The sequence below is a fragment of the Mobula birostris genome, chromosome 27 (genome assembly GCF_030028105.1).
Source record: "Mobula birostris isolate sMobBir1 chromosome 27, sMobBir1.hap1, whole genome shotgun sequence".
NCBI lineage: Eukaryota > Metazoa > Chordata > Chondrichthyes > Myliobatiformes > Myliobatidae > Mobula > Mobula birostris.
Window position 1 is genome coordinate 1,906,909 of NC_092396.1, and position 23,542 is coordinate 1,930,450.

Below are 23,542 nucleotides of genomic sequence, written 5' to 3' on the forward strand. Positions count from 1 at the left end.
GGCTAATCATATCAATGATGTCCTCGCCTCAGATCAGCATAGACAAGACATTAAATTCCTTGGAAACATAATGGACTTATCTTCCAATCAAGATCTAATGGATAAAAAGAAGTATGCAAGATGGTGCAGTCATCTCACTGGCCAACCACAAGCTGGGCAGCAGTCCATGAGAAAGTTGTAAAGTCAGAAACGAATCATCCAGAAGTTGAAAGTCTGAGCAGATATACAATGGCAAGTCCCTTGAGGGAGGTTATAGAGCAGGAGTAAGGCTGAATTCAATTCAGATGAAAGTCATATCACACTTGCCATGGTAAGGACATTAGGAGATTGGCTAATGAAAATTATATTTTATCAAAAACATAATTTAGGTACTGAAACACATTTCAGAGATCATAACTACCAAATGTACTCTTTCCTTCAAAAAAGAATCTCCTCATCATCAGTGCTTCAAATAGGAGGGAAAATATAACAGCAGCTGCTAACCTTGGCCATCATGCTTCCACCATGAGACTGGGTCATTTTCACTGGCATTCAGACCAAGGAGAACCAACTCCCTTTGCCAACCCATTTCTATGTTCTTTGAAAAGATGAGATTCCCTACAGCCAAAGAGGTCAGTGGGGAGGGCACATCTGATGTGGAAGAAGCAGATTTGAATGTTGTCTGTTGCTGTCTGAATCAGTGTTTCTGTTAATCCTGATCGAATGATTATGGTTTTAGTTTGACAGTCACATCTACGGCTACTTATTTCCTAAAGCCACGCTTCTCACATCCAAGCGTCTCCAGTATGTGTCAAATCAATCAAGAATAAAGGGACATCCATTGAGATCAGAGGTGAAGAGGAATTTCTTTAGCCGGAGGGTAGCGAATCTGTGGAATTTATTCAACTCAAACACGAGGAATTCTGCAGATGCTGGAAATTCAAGCAACACACATCAAAGTTGCTGGTGAACGCAGCAGGCCGGGCAGCATCTCTAGGAAGAGGTACAGTCGACGTTTCAGGCCGAGACCCTTCGTCAGGACTAACTGAAGGAAGAGTGAGTAAGAGATTTGAAAGTGGGAGGGGGAGGGGGAGATCCAAAATGATAGGAGAAGACAGGAGGGGGAGGGATGGAGCCAGGAGCTGGACAGGTGATCCTCTCATATCCCTTTTGCCTATCACCTGTCCAGCTCTTGGCTCCATCCCTCCACCTCCTGTCTTCTCCTATCATTTTGGATCTCCCCCTCCCCCTCCCACTTTCAAATCTCTTACTAGCTCTTCCTTCAGTTAGTCCTGACGAAGGGTCTCGGCCTGAAACGTCGACTGTACCTCTTCCTAGAGATGCTGCCTGGCCTGCTGCGTTCACCAGCAACTTTAATTTATTCAACTCACTGCTTTCCTAAAGCCAACCTGTAGGTCCCCATTCTCAATCATTTCCAAAAATCTCAGGGAATTACTCCATAGAGGAAAGTAAAATAAATGAGGTAGTGAATCAATGCTATCAAATCAAATGCATTGCTGAAGGAAGGGTTTGATAAAGGGGAGGCAACACCTCCTCCTGAATGAGAAGCTCTAAGGAGACAAGAATTATATACAGTAGCTATTTAATATTTAAGAAGAAACACCTTGCCTTGGAAAGCTCGGTAGAAAGCATGACGTTCACTTTTTATAACCATTCGATACGTCTCAGGGTAAAATTCGTCTAGTTTCATGAATCTGGAAAACACAATCATGGGAAATGAGTTGAGACATTTCTGTACTCAGTATAAATTCACTGCTCTACCATCAGGAAGAAGGTATAGGAGCCTTAAGATCCACACCATCAGTTTCAGGAACAGTTGTTACCCTTCAACCAGCAAGCTCTTGTACCAAAAGAGTAACTTCACTCAACTTCACTTGCTCCATCACTGCAATGTTCCCATAACCTTTTAAGGACTTTTCATCTCATGTCGTCATACTTACTTCTTTCTTTCTTTCTTTTTTGTATTTGCAGTTTGTTGTCTTTTACAAACTGATTGAACGCCCAAGTTGGTGCAGTCTTTGATTGATTCTGTTATGGTTATTTTCTATAAATTCACTGTGAATGCCCGCAGAAGAATAAATCTCAGGGTTGTATCTAATGACATATACGTACCTTGATAATAAATTTACTTTGAACTGTGAACTGAGTAGATAATGGACCAAGCACTGGCAAATGGGATTGGCATTGAAGGGCACTCAGTGGCCAGCAGGAACAAGGTGGGCAGAAGGTTTGTACAGCCACAATTTCCTGACGATGACACAATGAGTTTGCAACTGGGACAGTCTGAAGGGCACAGTAAAGGTGCAGCCGGTATAAGTACACTCATAAACATGTTCCAACGCCAGGCCCTGCTGTGTCAATTTTCTTATCTCCACAGCTGCTGTTGCAAAATTTCTACTGTCTGTAGGGTACATATTACCTTTTCTGTAATCAAAGTTTTCTGAAGGCAATCTTTATAAAATTTGATTTGGACGTTTGATAGTCAGTATTAAGCGTTCAGCAGCAGAGTGGCAGGCCCCCCTGACGCTAGCATTGCGTGCACCGCAGAGTGGTGTTCAAGGATGGGTCCCGAGTCAGAGTCCTCCACAAATGGCATCAGAATCAGGTGTATTACCACTGATGTATGTCACGAATTTTGTAGCAGCAGAATATTGCAAAACATAATATTAAAAACTCTAAATTACAATAATTCTGCGTATATATATCTAGTGGTGGGGTGGAGAGACGCTTCTACCAAAGGCAATGTGAGGCGCCCCTTCCCTCCACTAGCCTGCAGGTCACCCTTGGGAAAGGTGTAGCACCTGCTTAGCCCCCAATCCCCACACCTCCCATCGATCAGGGTCACGTGAAGCCACGGGAACAGCCGGTGGATGGTCGTATGAACAGTTGGGGCCCATCACAAGTCCTGGTTATGTTCTACAGGGGCATAATTGAGAGCATCCTGACTGGCTGCATCACTGCCTGCTATGGGAACTGTACTTCCCTCAATCACAGGTCTCTTCCCACTATTCAGGACACTTTCAAAGACAGGTGTGTAAAAAGGGCCCAAAGGATCATTGGGGACCCAAGTCATTCCAACTACAATCTATTCCAGCTGCTACCATCCAGGAAATGGTATCTCAGCATAAAAGCCAGAACAGCTTCTTCCACCAGGCCATCAGACTGATTAATTCATGCTGACACAACTGCATTTCTATGTTATATTGTTGTACATACTATTTATTATAAATTACTATAAATTGTACATTGCACATTTTGACAGCGATGTAACATAAAGATTTTTACTCCTCATGTATATGAAGTATGTAAGTAATAAAGTCATTTCAATTCAATCCACTGACACCAGGCAGACAATCTATGAAGAGTATTAATAATGTCTGGGGTCACCCCTCTTGTAATGACACTGCCCAGAAGAAGGCAACAGCAAACCAGTTCTGCAGAAGAATTTGCCAAGAAGAATCATGGTCATGAGACAATGATCGCCCATGTCATACAATACTGCACAGAATGAATGAATGAATATAAATAGTGAGGTAGTATTCATGGATTCAATGTCCATTCAGAAATCTGATGACAGAGGGGAAGAAGCTAACCCTGAATCGTTGAATGTGTGTCTGCAGCTCCTGTACCTCCTCCCGGACAGTATCAATGAGAAGATTGGGTGATGGGGGTCCTTACTAATGGATGGTGCCTTTTTGTGGATGTCCTTGATGTTGGGGAGGCTAGTGTCCATGATGGAGCTGGCTGAGTTTACAACTTTCTGCAGCTTTTTCTGATCCTGTGCAGTGACCCCCCCCCCATACCAGACAGTGATGTAACCAGTTAGAATGCTCTCTACAGTACCTTTGTAGAAATTTGTGAGTGTCATTGGTGACATACCAAGTCTTCTCAAACTGCTAATGAAATGTAGCTGCTGATGTGCCTTCTTTGTAATTGCATCAATATGTTGGGCTCAGGATAGATCTTCAGAGGTGTGTTCCCTTGACTTCCTGTTCCTGAAGTCCACAATCAATTCTTTGGTCTTACTGATGTTGAGTGCGAGGTTGTAGTTACGGCACCACTCAGTCAGCTAATTTATTCTGTAAGGCTCCTCATCAGTATCTGAAATTCTGCCAACATTGGTGAGTCCAGTCGTAAATTGGGGAACTACTTCATCAAGCACCTCCCCTCCATCAGTCACAAGTGTAATTTCCTGGCGGCCAACCACTTTAATTCAGACTCTCATTCCCATTATGACATGTCCGTCCATGGCCTCTTCTTGTGGCAAATGAGGCCACCCTCAGGGTGGAGGAGCAACACCTTATATTCCACCTGGGTAGCATTGAACCTGATGGCATGAATATCGATTCCTTTTTCTGGTAAAAAAGAGTTTCTCCCTCCCATCCCCTCTTGCTCTGTTCCCCACTCTGACCTTTTACTTCTTCTCACCTGCCTATCTCTTCCCCCGGTTTCCCTTTCTCCTATGGTCCATTCTCCTGTCCTATCAGAATCTTTTTTCTCTTGACCTTTCCCACCCACCCGGCTTCACCTATTACCTTCTAGCTAGCCTCCTTCCCCTCCCCTCACCTTTCACTCGGGCATCTTCCTCTCAGTCCTGAAGAAGGGTCTTGGCTTGAGACGTCAACTACTTATTCAATATGTTGGGCTGTCTGACCTGCTGAGTCCCTCCAGCATTTTGTGTGTGTTGTTCTGCCAACAATAGTTGTGTCATCGTCAAATTTATAGATGGCATTTGAGCTGTGCCTAGCCATTGAGTCATGGGTGTAGAGAGAGTAGAGCAGTGAGTTAAGCACACATCCTTGAGATGTGCCAGTGTTGATTGTCGACGAGAAAGAGATGTTATATTGATCAGCACAGAGTGTGGGCTCCTGGTGAGGAAGTCAATGATCCAGTTGCAGAGGGAGGTACAGAGGCCTAGATTTTGGAGCCTGTTGATTTAGAACTGAGTGTATGATTGTGTTGAATGCTGAACTGTAATCATTAAACAGCAGCCTGACATAGGTATTCCTATTGTCCAGGTGATTCAAAGCTGAGAGTAGAGCCAGTGAAATTGCATTATTATGGCAACAGGCAAATTGCAGGGGTCCAGGTCCTCGCCGAGGCAGGAGCTGATTCTGGCCATAACCAGCTTCTCAAAGCCCTTCATCACAGCAGATGTCAGTGCTGCTGGACGATAGTTGTTGAGACAGCTCACCATGCTCTTCTTGGGCACTGGTATGATTGTTGTCCCTTTAAAGCAGGTGGAAACCTTTGACTGTAGCAGTGAGAGATTTTCAGAGCCCTACCATCAGGGCTTTACGCCTTGCGAGGGTTCACCTTCTTGAAGGGTGTTCTGACGTCAGCTTCCAAGACAGAGATCACAGGGTCACCAGATGCTGCAGAGATTCGCACAGATGTAGTTTTACCCCCTCCCCTTTCGCAGCCTGCGGAAAAGGTGTCCAGTTTATCTGGGAGTGAAGCATCACAGCCATTCGTGATGATAGGTTTTGCTTTGTAGGAAGTAATAGCCTACAAACTCTGCAAAAGCTGACATGCATGCACTTCTGTCTCCAGCCACAACTGAAATAGTCCTCAATAACCTTCCCTAGTGGTTCGAAGTTCAAAGTTCATAAGTAAATTTATAATCGAAGTACATGGTACATTTCACCATGTAAAACCCTGAGGTTCGTTTTCTTGCGGGCATACATAGTAAATCCAAGAAACACAATAGAATCAATGAAAGACCGCACCCAACAAGTTGGACAAATAATCAATGTGCAAATACCAAAAGAAAAATAAATAATAATAAATAAATAAGGAATATAAATATCGAGAACATGAGATGATGAATCCTTGAAAGTGAGTCCAGTTTAGTGGGAACAGTTCAGTGATGGGGTAAGCAAAGTTGTGTGAAGTTATCCCCTTTGGTTGAAGGGCCTGATAGTTGAGGGGTGGATAACTGTTCCTGAGCCTGGTGATGTGGGTCCTGAGGCTCCTATACCTCCTTCCTGATGGCAGCAGCAAGAAGAGAGCATGACCTGGCTGGTGGGGGTCCTTGATGTGGATGCTATTTTCCTGCGACAGGGCACCATGTAGCTGTGCTCAATGGTGGAATGGATGTACCAGTGATGGATTGGACCGGATCCACTACGTTTTGTGGGATTTTTCATTCGGAGGCATTGGTGTTTCCATACCGGACTGGACACAACCAATCAACATACTCTCCATCACACATCGAGAGAAGCTTGTCAAAGTTATAGAGGTCATGCTGAATCTTTGCAAACTCCTAAGGAAAGAGAGATGCTGCTTTCTTCATAATGCTTTCTTCATAATAGCACTTATATGCTGGACTCGGGATGGATCCTCTGAAATGAGAACAAAGAGGAATTGAAAGTTGCTGACCCTCTCCATCTCTGGTCCTCTAATGAGGACTAACTCATGGACCTCCCGTTTCCTTCTCCTGAAGGTAATAATCAGCTCCTTGCTTTTACTGATATTGAGCGAGAGGTTGTTGTGGCACTACTCAGCCAAATATTCAATCTCCCTCCTATATGCTGATTCGTCACCACATTTGAATTGGCCTACGGCAGTGGTGTCATCAGCAAACTTGAATATAGCATTGGAGGTGTGCTTAGCCACACAGTCATCAGTGTAAAGTGAACAGAGCAGAGGGCTTTGTGGTGCACCTGTACTGGTGGAGACTGTCATACCTAGATCTCTTGTATAGTTCCGGATCATTGGCCTCGAATGCCACAGATCTAGTCCTCAACAGACTATGAGCTCCTGCTTTAACCACAGCTTTTCATTTGGGTATGTCTGATATGTTCTCGAACGTACGCCCTCATCCACACAGACATATCTACAAGTTGTGGAACTTGTTGATGGTATTGCTTGTCCTTCTTTTCCCAACCAAGAACTGCTCTTCTTGCTGCTTGTTATTTGATTTTCAATTGCTTAACACTTTTAAAGACATCATTATAGGATCAAATATTGAAGCATACAGTATAATTTTTATCGTGAATCTTCACAATTAATAAAGAAAGGTTAAATGTGGAACCAATTGTGTGTCTGTCTTCAACAGGAAAAGATGTCTGATTTTGAAACCATCTTCAAATGAGGAGCAGATAACAAATACATTCATCTGAGCCAGATCAACCCAGATTTAATCTAATCTTTGCCAAAATTAGATTTCGATTTAGATTCAACTTTATTGTCATTGTGCCGAGTACAAAGCCAATGAAATGCGTTTAGCATCTGACCAGAAATGCGAAGAATAGTGTTATTTACAAAATTACAGCGAATGAAAAAAGTGCTACAGCACACAAGTATAAAAGTACTGAGACAGTACAATACAGATGCAATACTGCTTAGCGCTATGATGTGAGGTTCAGCAGGGTCACAGCCTCAGGGAAGAAGCTCTTCCTGTGCCTGCTGGTGCGGGAGCGGAGGCTCCTGTAGCACCTACCGGATGGGAGGAGAGTAAGAAGTCCATGGTTAGGGTGAGATGCATCCCTGATAATGCTTTTTGCCCTGCCCAGGGACAGGAATCTCATTTCCAATCAACAGAGAATACTTCTGAGTTCCTTGTGCATCAATTTCTCAACTTATTCTTTCCTGCAAGGTCCAAGAGTTCAGAGCCCAACTGACTTCCAGTAAGACGGCAGCATGCTTGGATGAAATCGTCACTCCAGGTCTATTAAGGTTCATCTTGTGAGCTTTTTTCCCCGATTGCTGGATACTAAGAACATCAAGTGCTGCTGGACTATCCCATCAGCGAGTTTCTCAGTGGCGATGAAGCTGGACTTATTTTTGTGCCATTGTTGTGCTGTCGCCTGGACTTGTCGCGTACGGTTGGACGGTGTGCAGTGCGAGTGGTTGTTTTCGATGTATTGCATTGTGATTGCAAGACCTTGTTTGGACATTAGCAAAGTAGAATACTGCAAGTCTGGTTCACGGGTGCATTGACGAGACAGATGGCGGGGGAGCTGCATTGACTCAGTTATGGCAAGAGCTAGGTTGAAGCTGTGGGGTTGCCTTTTGCAGCAGACCAGCAGAGGAAACATCCAATCACTAAGGGGGAGCTCCATACTGAAATCAGTACTGGATTGGGGGCCAGCCTCTCCCATCGGTGTTGCCCTCGTTTGGTGGAGGAATAAGCTGGAGCAGAACAACTTACCATCAAGTCTATTGTCATTTCAAGAGGTCTAGAATACAAGAGCAGGGATGTGATGCTGAGGCTTTATAAGGCCCTGGTGAGACCTCACCTTGAGTATTGTGAACAGTTTTGGGCTCCTCATCTAAGAAAAGATGTGCTGGCATTGGAGAGGGTTCAGAGAAGGTTCACAAGAATGGTTCTGGGAATGAAAGGGTTCTCATACGAGGAATGTTTGATAGCTTTAGGTCTGTATTTACTTGAATTCAGAAGGATAAGGGGAGATCTCATTGAAATCCTTCGAATGTTGAAAAGCCTAGACAGAGCAGATGTGGAAAGGACGTTTCCCATGGTGGGGGAGTCTAGGACAAGAGGGCACAACCTCAGGATAGAGGGGCGTCCATTTAAAACAGAGATGTGGAGAAATTCTTTTAGCTAGAGGATGGTGACTTTGTGGAATTTATTACCACAGGTAGCTGTGGAGGTCGGGTGATTGGGACTATTTAAGGCAGAGCTTGATAGGTTCTTGAATGGACACGGCATCAAAGGTTATGGGGAGAAGGTCGGAGAATGGGGCTGAGGAGGGAGAAAAAGGATCAGCCATGACTGAATGGCCGAACAGTCTCGATGGGTCAAATAGCCTAATTCTGCTCCTATGTCTAATGGTCTTATGGTCTCTATTCAGGGACACGGGCTGTATTTTTTTTTCTTCTTTGTGACTGTTTTCTCTGAAGTCGTTCCATTTGTGTTGTGTGCTATGTGCAGTATGCTGTTGGTGAAGTGTCTTGCACCTTGGCCCCAGACGAACACTGTTTCACTTGGCTATATTCATGTATGGTTGAGTGATCATTAAACTTGAACTTATTTGTCCTTTAGGTTTGAAGTTTGATTTAAACATGGCCATTCCAAGTCTGTACCCGTCTAATGCAATTGGTAAGGCGCAAGTAACCAGGGTCCTTCTAATCTTGTTTTAGTCAAACCTCTGCCAAATTTCTGAACGCAAAGGGGAAGCAGACTTACCTCGAAAATGTTATCCTGCCATATTTATTCATTATATGTTCGTTGTTCTTGAGTGAAGAGCAGAGGCCAAACTTGCTGGTCAGGACACTGTTGTTTGGGATTTGATTCACCATCTGTTTACCTTTTAGAACAACAAGGCAAAGGCACAAATATTGGCAAAGTTAATATCACTGCACATTATTTTATTTATTTATCTTTATTTTATTGAGGGGTAGAGTGTGGATTAGATGTCATGAGTCCTGCAGGCCTGTGCACCTGTATATGTTAATAGTTGTTTTAACTAGCGTTGTTAGGCTCTTGAGCTTTCTGTTTAATCTTGTCTAGTTTATTTTGACTGGCACGGGTTTACAGCGTACTGTGATTATTTAAAGCGTACTCCCATCCAGCACTTGCTGCAGGGTCTTTGTGTTTTGAGAATGACTCATCTCAAGGCGTTGCTCAGTCAAGCCATCGATGTTCAGTTGGAATTCCCGTGAAGAAACTTGTGCTTCTGTTGCTATGTGGGAGGCTGTTGTTTCTCCGCACCTAGGTTCAGTCGTCCGTCAGCACACATTGTGACATTAGGCCCTTCTGGCCCTTCGAGCCACATTGCCCCAGCAACTCCACAAACCTGATTAACCCTCACATAATCACAGGATAATTTACAATGACTAATTAACCTACCTAGTACACCTTTGGTCTCTGGGAGGAAACCAGAGCACCCGGGGAAAACCCACACATTCTACAGGGAGGCTGTACATAGACTCCTAATAGAATGGCACCAGATTTGAACTCTGAACTTTATATCACTCTGAGCTGTAACAGTGTCGCACTTACCTCTACTCTACAGTGGCACCCCTAAAGTGTGAAATACTGTTGACTCGTATTGAGTGGGTATCTTTGTCATTTACAGTACATCTTTTATATTGTCTTTATTTCTGGAGCATGAGCTTCATTGGTTAGGCTGCATTAATTGCCCATGTGAAGGGTGATTCAGGATGGGCCCAGCTTCTAGCTCCTCATCCAACATCAGAAACATTTCAATGTTCCAGAAGCTCTAGGTTAAGTAGGAACATACTGGTGTAATTCATGTCCTGGACAGCATTAAAGAAAACAGTCCCCACCAGATCCTACTGAATTCTCCATATGAAATTCAGAATACGTTTAAGTCCTTTCAGCTGAGGCTGACTCCAGGATCACTCACAACATATCTCCCTTCTTATAACCCGTCTCAAAACCTATATCTTTGACCACAGTTTTGATCAACAAAGCTGCCCTACTGTTTTTGACTGGATGTATATTTCATCTTAATAGAATCATGGAGTCATACAGCACAGAATCAGGCCCTTCGGCCCAAACAGTCTATGCTGAGCAAGAATCCAACTCAGCAAGCTTCGCATGCTTGCATTTGGCCTGTAACCCTCTAAACCTTTCCTATCCATGTATGTGCTTTGTAGAGCAAAACGATCCTGGGATAATGTTGTGTTTGATAAATCTAAGTTGTAGTGGACAAAGAAAAACAGGTTACAACATGGACATGCAAAGCAGCGAGGGCTTAACTCTGAACTAAACTATGTCATATGGGAGTACTTTGCTTATGTAGCACAGACAAAATCAAACACGTCACTCAGAAGCTTAAGGCACAAGCAATGGAAGAGTAGATCTTCTCCAGGTACTATTGTGAATGATTTTCTTACTTACTTCCACTTTCTTGAGCAGTCCATGTTCGTTCATGTCCAAAAGCCCTTCAGCTTTGGCCTTGAACAGACTCAGTGGTCAAGCACCCATGGATATCGAGACGAGTCAAGTTTATTACCATTTAACTATATACATGTATGTATACTGCCAAACAAGGCAACATTTCCCCAGACCAGGGAGTAAAGCACAGTAGTACATTTAACACATATATAGCACACAATAACTTAGGAAAGTAAGAATTAAATTTACATTTGAATTACACATAGATAAACAAAGTGAAGTGCATAAATTAAATATTGTAGGGTGCGGTACAAGTTATCCGGTGACACTTCAAATGTGATATGGCAGGGACTTAGAAGCCAAATGGCCTGAAGGGAGAGACTGTTTCCCATCCTGATTGTTCTTGTCTCCATGCATCGGAGTCTCCTGCCTGATGGTAGAAAGTCAAAGAGGATGTTGGATGGATGGGTGGAGACAATTCTGTGGATTTACAACTTGCACCCAATACAATTTCTCCCTGAACCCTGTGTGTCTGTCTAGTTCATATTGCAGAACCCTCTTTGCAAGATGCAGTGACTTGCAGTCTCTAACTCTCAGAACTGAATAATGAACTTACTCCAGGTTGTAGCCAACTAAAAGCCCACTGTTTTGGCATAGTAATTTATGGCAGATTCTGACTGATCTGCGCCATTTCGATTCTACTTATTACCTTCTTGAAAGTTTTGGTAGTTGGAAACTATTTTAGCATCAGACCATTTAAAGTAGCAGTCATTTCGGTCGCTGTCCAGAATTTGCTTCCAGCCCTTGTCCCTGCAGAAGGCGGTAATTCTGTGTTAACAAAGCAGAATATAAAGTTTCAATACATATCTGTTAGTCAACAAAGAGATTTACCAAAGCATGCACGCCATTGCAAATGCAAACAGTCTTGAAATCAGAGTCATAGACAGAACCAGATCCTTTGGCCCCCAATGAATCCACATCAAATATTAACAAACAACCATCAACCACCTACTGTGGTGAGGGAGGCAAAGTGATGTTAGCATTCCTTTCAAGAGGACTAGAATATAAAAGCAAGGATGAAATGCTGAGACTTTATAAAGCACTTGGTGAGGCCTCACTTGGAGTATTGTGAGCAGGTTTGGGCCCCTTATCTTAGAAAGAATGTGCTGGAAATGGAGAGGGTTCAAAGGAGGTTCACAAAAATGATTTCAGGATTGAATAGCTTGTCGTATGAAGAGCGTCTAATGGCTCTGGGCCTGTATCCACTAGAATTCAGAAGAATGAGAGATGGCCTCATTGAAACCTATCGAAAGTCGTTGATAGAGTGGATGTGGAGAGGATGTTTCCTATGGTGGGAGAGTCTAAGACCAAAGGACACAGCCTCAGAATAGAGGGGTGTCCTTTTAGAATGGAGAAGATGAGGAATTGCTTTAGCCAGAGAGTAGTGAATCTGTGGAATTCTCTGCCATAGGCAGCTGCGGAGACCAATCCTTTATGTATATCTAAGGTAGAGGTTGATAGATTCTTGATTAGTCAGGCATAAAGGGAAATGGGAAGAAGGCAAGAGAATGGGGCTTAGAGGAAAATTGAATCAACCGTGATGAAATGGTGGAGCAGATTCGATGGGCCAAATGGCCTAATTCTGCTCTAATATCTTATGGTCTTACTCCGCCTCTTTACCCATCTTAAAAATGTGTAACATTTTTAATTCTCCACTCTTAACCCTACCACCACCTCACAAGCTACACTATTCACTGCCCACCAAGATGGTGTTGGTGAACCATGGTGATGTTCTGCAGGCTGCATACAATACTTCTTGTTGTCATTTGCACATTGGTTGAATGTCCACCAATTTAGTGCAGTCTTTGATCAATTCTATTATGGCTATTGTATTTACTGACTCACTTTCAAGGAGTCTTCATATTATGTTCTCGATATTTATTTCTTATTTATTATTATTGTTATTTATTTGATTTTGCATTTGCTCAGCTTGTTGTCTTTTGTACACTAGTTGAATGTCCAAATTGGTGCGGTCTTTCAATGATTCTGTTATAGTTATTATTCTATTATGTATTGAGTGTGCCTGCAAGAAAACGAATCTCAGGGTTGTATATTGTGACAGATACATACTTTGATAACAAATTTACTTTGAACCACCTATCCCATCTGTGAAAAGGTTGCCTCACATTAAATCAATTCCAAGACTCAGAAAAAGAATGATATAACATCTTATACAACTTCAGTGATGAAATGTTGCCTCATCAGCCAACTTAGAGCTCACAAAACAATAATGGAAGCAAGTACCCCCAATCCCAGAGACTGTCAGAAAGGAAATGACTTTATACATACAATGAAGTTCCACTTGTGCCTCCAACGTAGAAGAAAGGACCTTGTCCTTTACTCTCCTCCTGTTTCCCGCCAGTGTTTGGCTTGTCTTCTTCCTTTTGATTTGCATGACCAACTTGCTTTCTATGCTTGGGCTGTCTTGTGCCAGATCTTCCTGTTTGGCAAGTTGGGAGGTAGATGTGAGGATGTTGGTGCAGTCATACTTTTCCATAATAAACATTCAATACCCTAACCCTAACCCTAACATTCAGCTTCCCATAGGAGATGCAGGGTAGTGGTCGATGGAACTCATTCTGTTTGGAGGTCAGTAACTAGTGGTATTCCATATGGACCTCTGCAGATTATGATGTATGTTAACAACCTGGGTGGGGTAGTAAGTTTGTAGATGATACCAAGATTAGTGGTGTGAATAGTGAAGAAGACTGACAAAGTTTACAACAGGCTATAGACTAGATGCAGATATGGGTGAAGAAATGGTAGATGGGGTTTAACCTTGAAGTGTTTCACCTTGGGAATTCAAATGTGAAGAGACAGTAAACGGTTAACAGCAAGACCCTTAACAGTGTTGATGAACAGAGGGATCTCAGGGTCCAAGTTCATATGGAATGTTCGCCTTTATCAGTTGAGGCAGTGAGCTTGAAAGTAGGGAAGTTAAGCTTCAGTTTTATAAAACTCCAGTGAGGCTGCATCTGGAGTATTGCATTCAGTTCTAGTCACCCCACTATAGGAAGGATGTGGAGGCTTTGGAGAGGGTGCAGGAGAGGGTTACCAGGATGTTGCCTGGATTAGAGGGCATGTGCTATCATGAGAGGTTGGACAAACGTGGGTTGTTTGCTCTGGAGTGGTTGAGGCTCAGTGGAGATCTGAGGGAGGCTTATAAGATTTTGAGAAGCAAGGACAGAGCAGACTGACAATAGCTTATTCCTAGGGTTGAAATGTCTAACACCAGAGAGCGCGCATTTAAGGTGACAGGGGTTAAGTTCAAAGGAGATGTGCAGGACATGTTTTTCACACATTGTTTCTACCTGAAGACATGATTTATTTCCTTACATGTAAAAGGAAACTGTTCAGCCTATTGAACATATGCTAGCCCACAGGGCAATGCAATTCCCCCATTAGTTTTCCCTGAAACCGATTCTCCACATATTCAAGATTCAAGATTTCCCATCAAATTGAATGATCTAACTTCGTAGCTCTTTATCAGAACCACATTCAGTTGTCAGGCTAAATTATTGGTTCAGTTCCTGCAGTGGAGCTGAGCTGATGACAGCGTGTGGAAATGTTTAGGATTCTAAGTGCATTTCTTATCAAAGGTAGGTTTAAACTTGTGCTATTCAGAAGGTACTGAACTTTGCATTTTTAAGAGTTGTGTGGAATTAGAAGCTTATTTATTTAGAGACACAGCACAGAATAAGCCATCTGACCCTTCAAGCGCACTGCCCAGCAACCCCCAATTTAACTTTAATGTAATCAAGGGACAATTTAACAATGACCAATGGACCTACCCGGTATGTCTTTGGACTTTGGGAGGAAACCAGGGAACCTGGAGAAAGCCCACGCATTCCATGAGGAGGATGTACAGACCCCTTACAGAGTACGCCAGGATTGAGCTGCAAACTCTGACGCCCCGAACTGCAGTAACGTGAGGATAAATGTCACGCGACCGTGGAACTCATTACTTGCCCCAACACCCTGCTTGGCCAGTTGGAAAGATCATGGTTGATTTGAATGTAGATTCAAATCCTTGCTCCTTTCCACCCCCTTATTTCATTGTTAACAAATATCCATCTGCGTCAACCATCTGTACATTTAAAAGCTTTGCTTCCACTGCCCCTTAAGAAAGGGAGTCCCAAAAAATCACCACCCCGTCTTCGACATAAACGGGAGAGCCTTATTTTTGAACAGTAATCCTAGCTCTAGGTTCTTCCACAAGAGCAAACACCCTCTCTACTAGCACCCTGTTAAACACAAGAGATTCTGCAGATGCTGAAAATCCAGAGGAACATACACAAATGGTGGAGGAGCTCAGCAGGTTAGGCAGAATCTCCCTTGTGTGTGTCCTTCAGCAGTTTAAGTGTTTTAATCACCTCACTTTTCACTCCAGCAAACACAAGCCTAGTCAGTCCAAACTTTCCAGAGAAGGCAACCTTATCAACCTTCTCTGTGAAACTTTCAATGTACATACTAACATCATTTTTCTGATTAAAAAAATCCGACACTGTACACAGTAGCTCAGATGTGGTCTCACCAATACCCAGTACAACTTGTGTATAACCTTCAATACCCAATCAATAAATACCTGCACACAAGGCCACTTTGCCTCCTTCTGCACCCCAGAGCTTGGTAAATCTATCACCATTTAGAAAACATGTTCCGTTTAAATTTTTTTTCCTGCCTAAGTTCCCCACATTGTATTCCACTACCAGATTTTAAACCACTTATTATTGTATTTATATCCTTTTTTGTCCTCATTACTTCCTCTTCATGATTCACTTACCTACCTATTCTTGTCGTGTCAGTTTAGCAACAATATCTTTACCTCAATAATTTATATGAATTGAAAGATGTTGAAAGCCTACCACACACCTCACAGAATCCCTGTCTCACACCTCTCATTACATAGACTCAAATACTCATGGAGTCATACAGCACAGAAACAGGCCTTTCGGCCCATCTTGTCCATACCGACCAAGAATACCATCTGGGCCAGATTCATCTATCTGCATTTGGCCCATCTGCCTCTAAACCTTTCCTGTCTATGTACCTGTTCAAACACCTGTCTCAATCACTTCCATATGCTCACCACCCTTGGTGTGAAGAAATTGTTCCTCAGGTCTCCTCTCCCCCTCTCACCTGAAACCCGGGAAAATGATTACTCTATGTGCATTCACTCTATCTATGCCCCTCATAGTTCTGTACACCTCTGTAAGGTCATCCATCCTCAGCATGCCCCATCTCTCCCTATAACTTAGGCGCCCAAATCCTGGCAATATTCTCGTAAATCTTCTTACCAGCTTAATGACATCTTTCCTAAAACTATGTTTAAATCAGAGCACAGTCTGCTTGATGTGGAGAGAAATTCCCAATGGTTAGAAGGTAAAGATTCAATGAAAAAAGGTAACATTTTCGACAAAAGTGCAAGATGGGAGATGAGGAGAATTTATATTTAAAGAAGTCAGTTGCTATTTGGTGAGCACTGACTCAAGGGTCTTGGAAGCAGTTTTAATTCAATTTGAAATTGGATATGTACTTGAAACTTTTGCAAAATCAGTGGGGGGAAGGCAGTGAGAGGGTGGGGAGAATGGGGGAGTTGGATAGCTCTTGGAGATATGAATGCTTTCTTCTGTTCTGTGGGATCCAGCACATGGTAATCCTTCAGGTCACACAGTCTGCACAGTGAGATTACAGGTTCCAGACGTTCTCTGACACAGTCCAAGTCACAATTGTTTTTTTATAAATTTCTCTAATAGTAACAGCCACCCTGAATGGTCACTGGCCCTAAAAGCAAAAAATCGCTTAGATGCTGAAAGCTTGAAACAAAAACAGAAAGAGCGGGAGACTCTCAGCAGAGTTGTTGACCTCAGAAGTTCTCCCAGGTCCCAATGAATGGTCTCAGCTCCAAACATTGATTTTATTTCTCTCCATAGATGTTGAGTCTCTCCAGCATTTTGTGATGTCCCACTGAGTATTTCCAGTTTTTTTCCTGTGTTTTTATTTCAGATTCCCAGTTTCTGCATTTATTCACGTTTTGTTTAATGTCAGTTTAGCCTTTGTTATTGGGTGACAGGGTGGAAATACGTCTCTACCAAAGGAGGTGTAAGACACTTCTTCCCTCCGCTAGCCTGCAGTCACCCTTGGACAAGGTGTAGCACCTGATTAGCCCCCGATCAGGGTAACATGAAGCCATGGGAGCAGGTGGTGGATGTTCGTATGAGCAGCTAGTGCAAATCACAAGCCCGAGTTATATGACCACTGACGCCAGGCAGACAAACTCTGAAAATATCCTGGGTCACCCATCTTGTAAAGACACTGCTCAGAAGAAGGCAATGGCAAACCACTTCTGTAGAAAAATTTGCCAAGAAAAATCATTGTCTAGTCCAGGGGTGGCCAACCTTTTACATTCCATGCGTCAATTTTTTCACGCACGAGTTCAGATGCGATTTTTTCGCGCACGAGTTCTATATTAACATATTTTTACAAGAATTGAATGGGGGTACAAGAGTTGTATGACGCATCTGAACTCGTGAGTGAAACAATTGACGCATGGAATGTCAAAGGTTGGCTACCCCTGGTCTAGACCATGATTGCTCACGTCATATGACACGGCACATAATGAATAAAGTGAAATTTATCCTTATCTTTTCCTAGATGTTGTATCACATGACCCCCTGGTTCTAGACTCTCCATATATTGGGATTAGTGTGTTAGAGGTCTCTGTGCGATCCCCTCGTGAATACGGGCCTAAGGACACCATTCCTCCTGCTCCCTAGAAACAGCAGCCTTTGTTACATTCCCTACCTCTGCTCCATAGCAAGAATGTGTGTGTGTATGTGTGTGTGTGTGTGTGTGTGTGTGTGTGTGTGTGTGTGTGTGTGTGTGTGTGTGTGGGGTGGGGGGGGCTGGGGAGAGTGACGGGCTGCAAATAAAAGACTGATGAACTATAAACATCAGTAGAGAAAACGCTGGAGAAACCTCTGAGGATTGTGGCTGCCAAGACTGAGCAGCCAGAAAAGGTGGTATTAGGCAGTTCAACACACACAAAGTACTGGAGGAACTCAGCAGGTCAGGCAGCATCTATGGAAATGAATAAATAGTCGATGTTTTGGGCCGAGACCCTTCATCAGGACTGGAAATGAAGGGGGAAGATGCCAAGAATAAAAGTTGGGGGGAGGGGAAGGAGGACAGCTAGAAGGTGATTGGTGAAGTCGGGTGGGCGGGGAAGGTAAAGAAGGAATCTGATAGGAGGGGAGAGTGGACCACAGGAGAAAGGGAAGGAGGAGGTGCATCAGGGGAGGTGAGAGGCAGGTGAGGACAGAGTGAGGAGTGCAAGAAGAGGGGAGGGAGAGGGAATTTATTTCACCAGAAGGAGAAATCAGTATTCATGGCGTTAGGTTGGAGAATATAAGGTGTTGCTCCTCCACTCTGTGGATAGCCTCATCTTGACACAAGAGGAGGCCATGGACCGACATGTTGGAATGGGAATGGGAATCACAGTTAAAATGTTTGGCCACCGGGAAGTTCCGCTTTGGGCGAATGGAGAGATGACCTTAAAGAGACGGAGGCGCTCAGTGAAGCGGTCTCTCAATTTTTGATTGGTCTCATCACCGTAGAACCAGCCACATCGGGAGCACTGGATACAATAGATGGCCCCCAGTAGATTCGCAGGTGAATTGCCCCCTCACCTGGAAGGACTGTTTGGGGTTCTGAATGGAGGTGAATGGGCATTGTAGCACTTTGGCCACGTGCTGGGAGGGAGGTTAGTGAGCAGGGACAAATGGACAAGGGAACCACAGAGGGAGTGATCCCTGCGGAGAGTGGTCTAGGAGTAAAGATGTTCTCGGTGGTAGTTTCTCTTTGTAAATGGCAGAAATTATAGCGAATGATGTGTTGGATGTGGAGCCTCGTGGGGGGGGGTAGGTAAGGTCGAGGAACTTTATCATTAGTAAGGCAGGGGGAAGCTGGGGCGAGCGTGGATGTCTGAGAAATGCAGGAGATGCAGATGAGGGCATTATCAATGGTGGGTAAAGGAAGACACCATTCTTTGAAGAAGGAGGATATCTCTGATGTTCTGGAAAGGAAAACCACATCCTAGAGACAAAGGAACTGGGAGAAGACAATTGGATTTTTACAGGAGACAGGGTGGGAAGAAGTATAGTCAAGACAGATGTAGGAATTGGTAGGATTATAAAAGATATCAGTTGACAGTTTGTCTCCAGAGATGGGATCAGAGATATTGAGAAGGGGAGGGAGGTGTCAGCACTTAACAGCAGGGTGGACGTTGGAGGCAAAGTTGATGAAATTGTTGAGCTCAGCATGGGTGCATGAAGCAGCACCAATGCAGTCATCAATGCAGCAGAGGAAGAGTTGGGGAGAAGTTTCTCCCTATCTACACTGTCTACGCACCGCACTCTGTGTATTGTCTATGTCCTTCATAAATATGTACACTTCAACCACCTCTCCCCTCAGCCTCCTCCATTCTAGGACCTATCCATTCTCTCCTCATAATGAAATGCTCGAACCCAACCGGGAGCTAGATGAATTTCATTTGCTGCTTAAAACCATTCACACATCAATAACAAGACACTCAAGATGTTGGAGGAACTCAGCAGGCCAGGCAGCATCTATGGAGTAAATAGTTGATGTTTTGGATTGACGCCCTTCATCAGGACTGGAAAGGAAGGGGGCAGAAGCCAGAATATGAAGGTGGAGGGGAGCTAGTGATGTTTAGGGAAAGAATTCCAAGCCCAGATAGATTAAATTCAGGAGATCATAGGAGACCCGAATTGGAGAAACAGGGAGGTTGGAATACTTGTAAGAGACTAAGGACTAAATCAGCCATGATTGAGTGGCAGAACAGATTGATGGGCCGAGTGGCTTATGGCGTGGTGGTTGGGGAGGGTATGTGTAAAAGCAGAGTTTGGACAAATGTGGGTTGTTTTCTCTGGAGTGGCGGAGGGTGAGGGAGATCTGATAGAGGTTTATAAGGTTATGGGAGGCATAAATAGAGAAGAGAGACAATATCTTTTTCCCAGTCTCACAATGTCTAGTACTAAATGGAATGCATTTAAGGTGAGAGGGTATAAATTCAAGGGAGATGTGTGAGCCAAATCTTTTATGGAGAGAACAGTGAGGACCCGGATTGCCAGGGGTTGGTGGTGGAGGCAAATAACGATGGAGGTGTTTAAGAATCTCATGATTGTGCAGAGAATGGAGAAATATAGTCATTGTGTGGGTAGAGGGAATTAGTTTGGTTAGACATTTAATTAGTCTGTTACAACATTGAGGGCCAAAGGGCCTGTTCCTGTACTGACAAACAGTTCTATGTTTTGTGTTCCATGTTCTATTTATTTATTTATTTGGAGATGCTGTGCAGAAGAGGCCCCACCCAGCAACTCCCAACAACCCCCCGATTTAACCCTAACTAATCACAGGACAATTTACAAGGTCCAATTAATGTAATCTGTATGCTTTTGGACTGTGGGTGGAAACCAGAGGACCTGGAATAATCCCACACATTCCACGGGGAGGACGTACAGGGACTCCTTACAGAGGTCACCGGGACAGAACTCTGAACTCCGACATCATGAGCTGTAATAGCATGGTATTGACCATCACACTACCACAGTGTTCACCAGCGACCTATACGACCGGAGTATAACGTCCTGACTTTTGTTTTCAGTGCCCCAGCTGTACACCGTAATGGACAAAGGTGAAGATAGTATCTCGTTGTTAGGAAGTTTATTTAGTTTTGTTAGGCTGCTGCTGAATTCATGTCTGCCAACGCAGCCCTTACTGACAGCAACCAATACCACCTGGCAAACCTGCATGCCGTGAGACAGCACAATGCCTGAGAGGCCCATGGCCTTTGTTGGATTGGAGGAGAGATCTCATCTGTAGTCATTGTATAACTGACATCCATTATTGCAACGTAATTTGGGATGTTATGTTGAAATTGTATAAGATGTTGGTGAGGCCCAGCTTGGAGTACTGTGTGCAGTTTTGGTCACCGACCTACAGGAAAGATGTAAATAAGGTTGAAAGAGCACAGAACTTGAGGACCTCAGTTACAAGGAAAGGTTGAATAGGTTCGGTCTTTATTCTCTCGAACGTGGAAGATTGTGGGATTTGATGGAGGTATACAAAATTAAAGGGGTGTGGATAGGGTAAATGCAAGCAGATTTTTTCAACTAAGCGTTGGTGAGACGACAACTAGAAGTCATGGGTTAAGGTGGAAAGCTGATTTATTGAAGGGGAAAATGAGGAGCAACTTCTTCACTCCGAGGGTGGTGAGAGTGTTGAATGAGCTGCCAGTGGAAGAAGTGAAGGCAGGTTTGATTTCAACATTTAAAAGATATTAAGAGGGCTTTGATCCAGGTGCAGGTTGGTGGGACAAGGCAGAGTAATGGTTCAGCATAGACTGGATGGGCTGAGAGGCCTGTTTCTGTACTCTATGTAATAACCTACCACAATATATAGCATACAGAGAGAGGGAGATGTACCAGCACTTTAAGTAATAACCTACGACAATATATAGCCTACAGAGGGAGGGAGATGTACCAGCACTCTATGTAATAACCTATGACAATATACAGCATACAGAGGGAGGTGCACCAGCACGCCAGATCTTCTTCTTTTTTGGGTCTGCGATTTCATCATTTCCTGCCGAAGTGGATCATTTCAAAATTTCCTACCCCACCTTACTTTTCATCTTCCTTTAAGGCAGCAAAGGAGGCACCTTAGCTCATCTGGTCTATGCAAGCCCTTTCACCATTCACACACCTACAGGTATTGTCTAATGCCCATTAGCTACCCCCTGATCTCTAACAGCCACTTGCTGTGGGGGAGATGAACTGACTGATCAGCATAGATTTGGGATATGGAATAGACAGAGAGACCCGCAATGACAACACATGCAGTAACAGGGAGAATTAGCAAGCTCCGCATACACAGTACAAGACATAAGAAATGAATGTGGCTTCTTGGAAGTGTGAGACAGGTCTCTGCCCCTACCAACCTGTATAGATCACTGCCCTTACCAACCTGTATAGATCACTGCCTTTACCAACCTGTATCGATCACTGCCCTTACCAACCTTTGTAGATCACTGCCCTTACCAACCTTTGTAGATCACTGCCCTTTCCAACCTGTATCGATCACTGCCCTTACCAACCTGTATAGATCACTGCCCTTACCAACCTGTATCGATCACTGCCCTTACCAATCTTTGTAGATCACTGCCCTTACCAACCTGTATCGATCACTGCCCTTACCAACCTGTATAGATCACTGCCCTTACCAACCTGTATCGATCACTGCCCTTACCAACCTGTATAGATCACTGCCTTTACCAACCTGTATCGATCACTGTCCTTACCAACCTGTATCGATCACTGCCCTTACCAACCTGTATAGATCACTGCCCTTACCAACCTGTATCGATCACTGCCCTTACCAACCTGTATCGATCACTGCCCTTACCAACCTGTATAGATCACTGTCCTTACCAACCTGTATCGATCACTGCCCTTACCAACCTTTATAGATCACTGCCCTTACCAACCTGTATAGATCACTGCCCTTACCAACCTGTATCGATCACTGCCTTTACCAACCTGTATCGATCACTGTCCTTACCAACCTGTATAGATCACTGCCCTTACCAATCTGTATCGATCACTGCCCTTACCAACCTTTGTAGATCACTGCCCTTACCAACCTGTATAGATCACTGCCCTTACCAACCTGTATCGATCACTGCCCTTACCAACCTGTATAGATCACTGCCCTCACCAATCTTTGTAGATCACTGCCCTTACCAACCTTTGTAGATCACTGCCCTTTCCAACCTGTATCGATCACTGCCCTTACCAACCTGTATCAATCACTGCCCTTACCAACCTGTATAGATCACTGCCCTTACCAACCTGTATCGATCACTGCCCTTACCAACCTGTATAGATCACTGCCCTTACCAACCTTTGTAGATCACTGCCCTTACCAACCTGTATCGATCACTGCCCTTACCAACCTGTATCGATCACTGCCCGTACCAACCTTTGTAGATCACTGCCCTTACCAACCTGTATCGATCACTGCCCTTACCAACCTGTATCGATCACTGCTCTTACCAACCTGTATCGATCACTGCCCTTACCAACCTTTGTAGATCACTGCCCTTACCAACCTGTATCGATCACTGCCCTTACCAACCTGTATAGATCACTGCCCTCACCAATCTTTGTAGATCACTGCCCTTACCAACCTTTGTAGATCACTGCCCTTTCCAACCTGTATCGATCACTGCCCTTACCAACCTGTATCAATCACTGCCCTTACCAACCTGTATAGATCACTGCCCTTACCAACCTGTATCGATCACTGCCCTTACCAACCTGTATAGATCACTGCCCTTACCAACCTTTGTAGATCACTGCCCTTACCAACCTGTATCGATCACTGCCCTTACCAACCTGTATCGATCACTGCCCGTACCAACCTTTGTAGATCACTGCCCTTACCAACCTGTATCGATCACTGCCCTTACCAACCTGTATCGATCACTGCTCTTACCAACCTTTGTAGATCACTGCCCTTACCAACCTGTATCGATCACTGCCCTTACCAACCTGTATCGATCACTGCCCTTAC

At 43.9% G+C, this 23,542-nt stretch overlaps 1 protein-coding gene across 8 annotated transcripts in view; it reads right to left on the reverse strand.

The window, feature by feature from the left end:
- Window positions 1-23,542, reverse strand: part of LOC140188520 (protein polyglycylase TTLL10-like) — a 171,638-nt gene that overhangs the window by 52,387 nt on the left and 95,709 nt on the right. For all 8 annotated transcript variants that reach the window (XM_072244875.1, XM_072244877.1, XM_072244876.1 and 5 more), the window contains 4 exons: window positions 13,178-13,328; window positions 11,538-11,656; window positions 9,152-9,272; window positions 1,609-1,694 (listed from right to left, as the gene is read on the reverse strand). In XM_072244875.1, coding sequence (XP_072100976.1) covers window positions 1,609-1,694; window positions 9,152-9,272; window positions 11,538-11,656; window positions 13,178-13,328 — 477 coding nt within the window. The remainder of the gene's footprint in view (window positions 1-1,608; window positions 1,695-9,151; window positions 9,273-11,537; window positions 11,657-13,177; window positions 13,329-23,542) is intronic.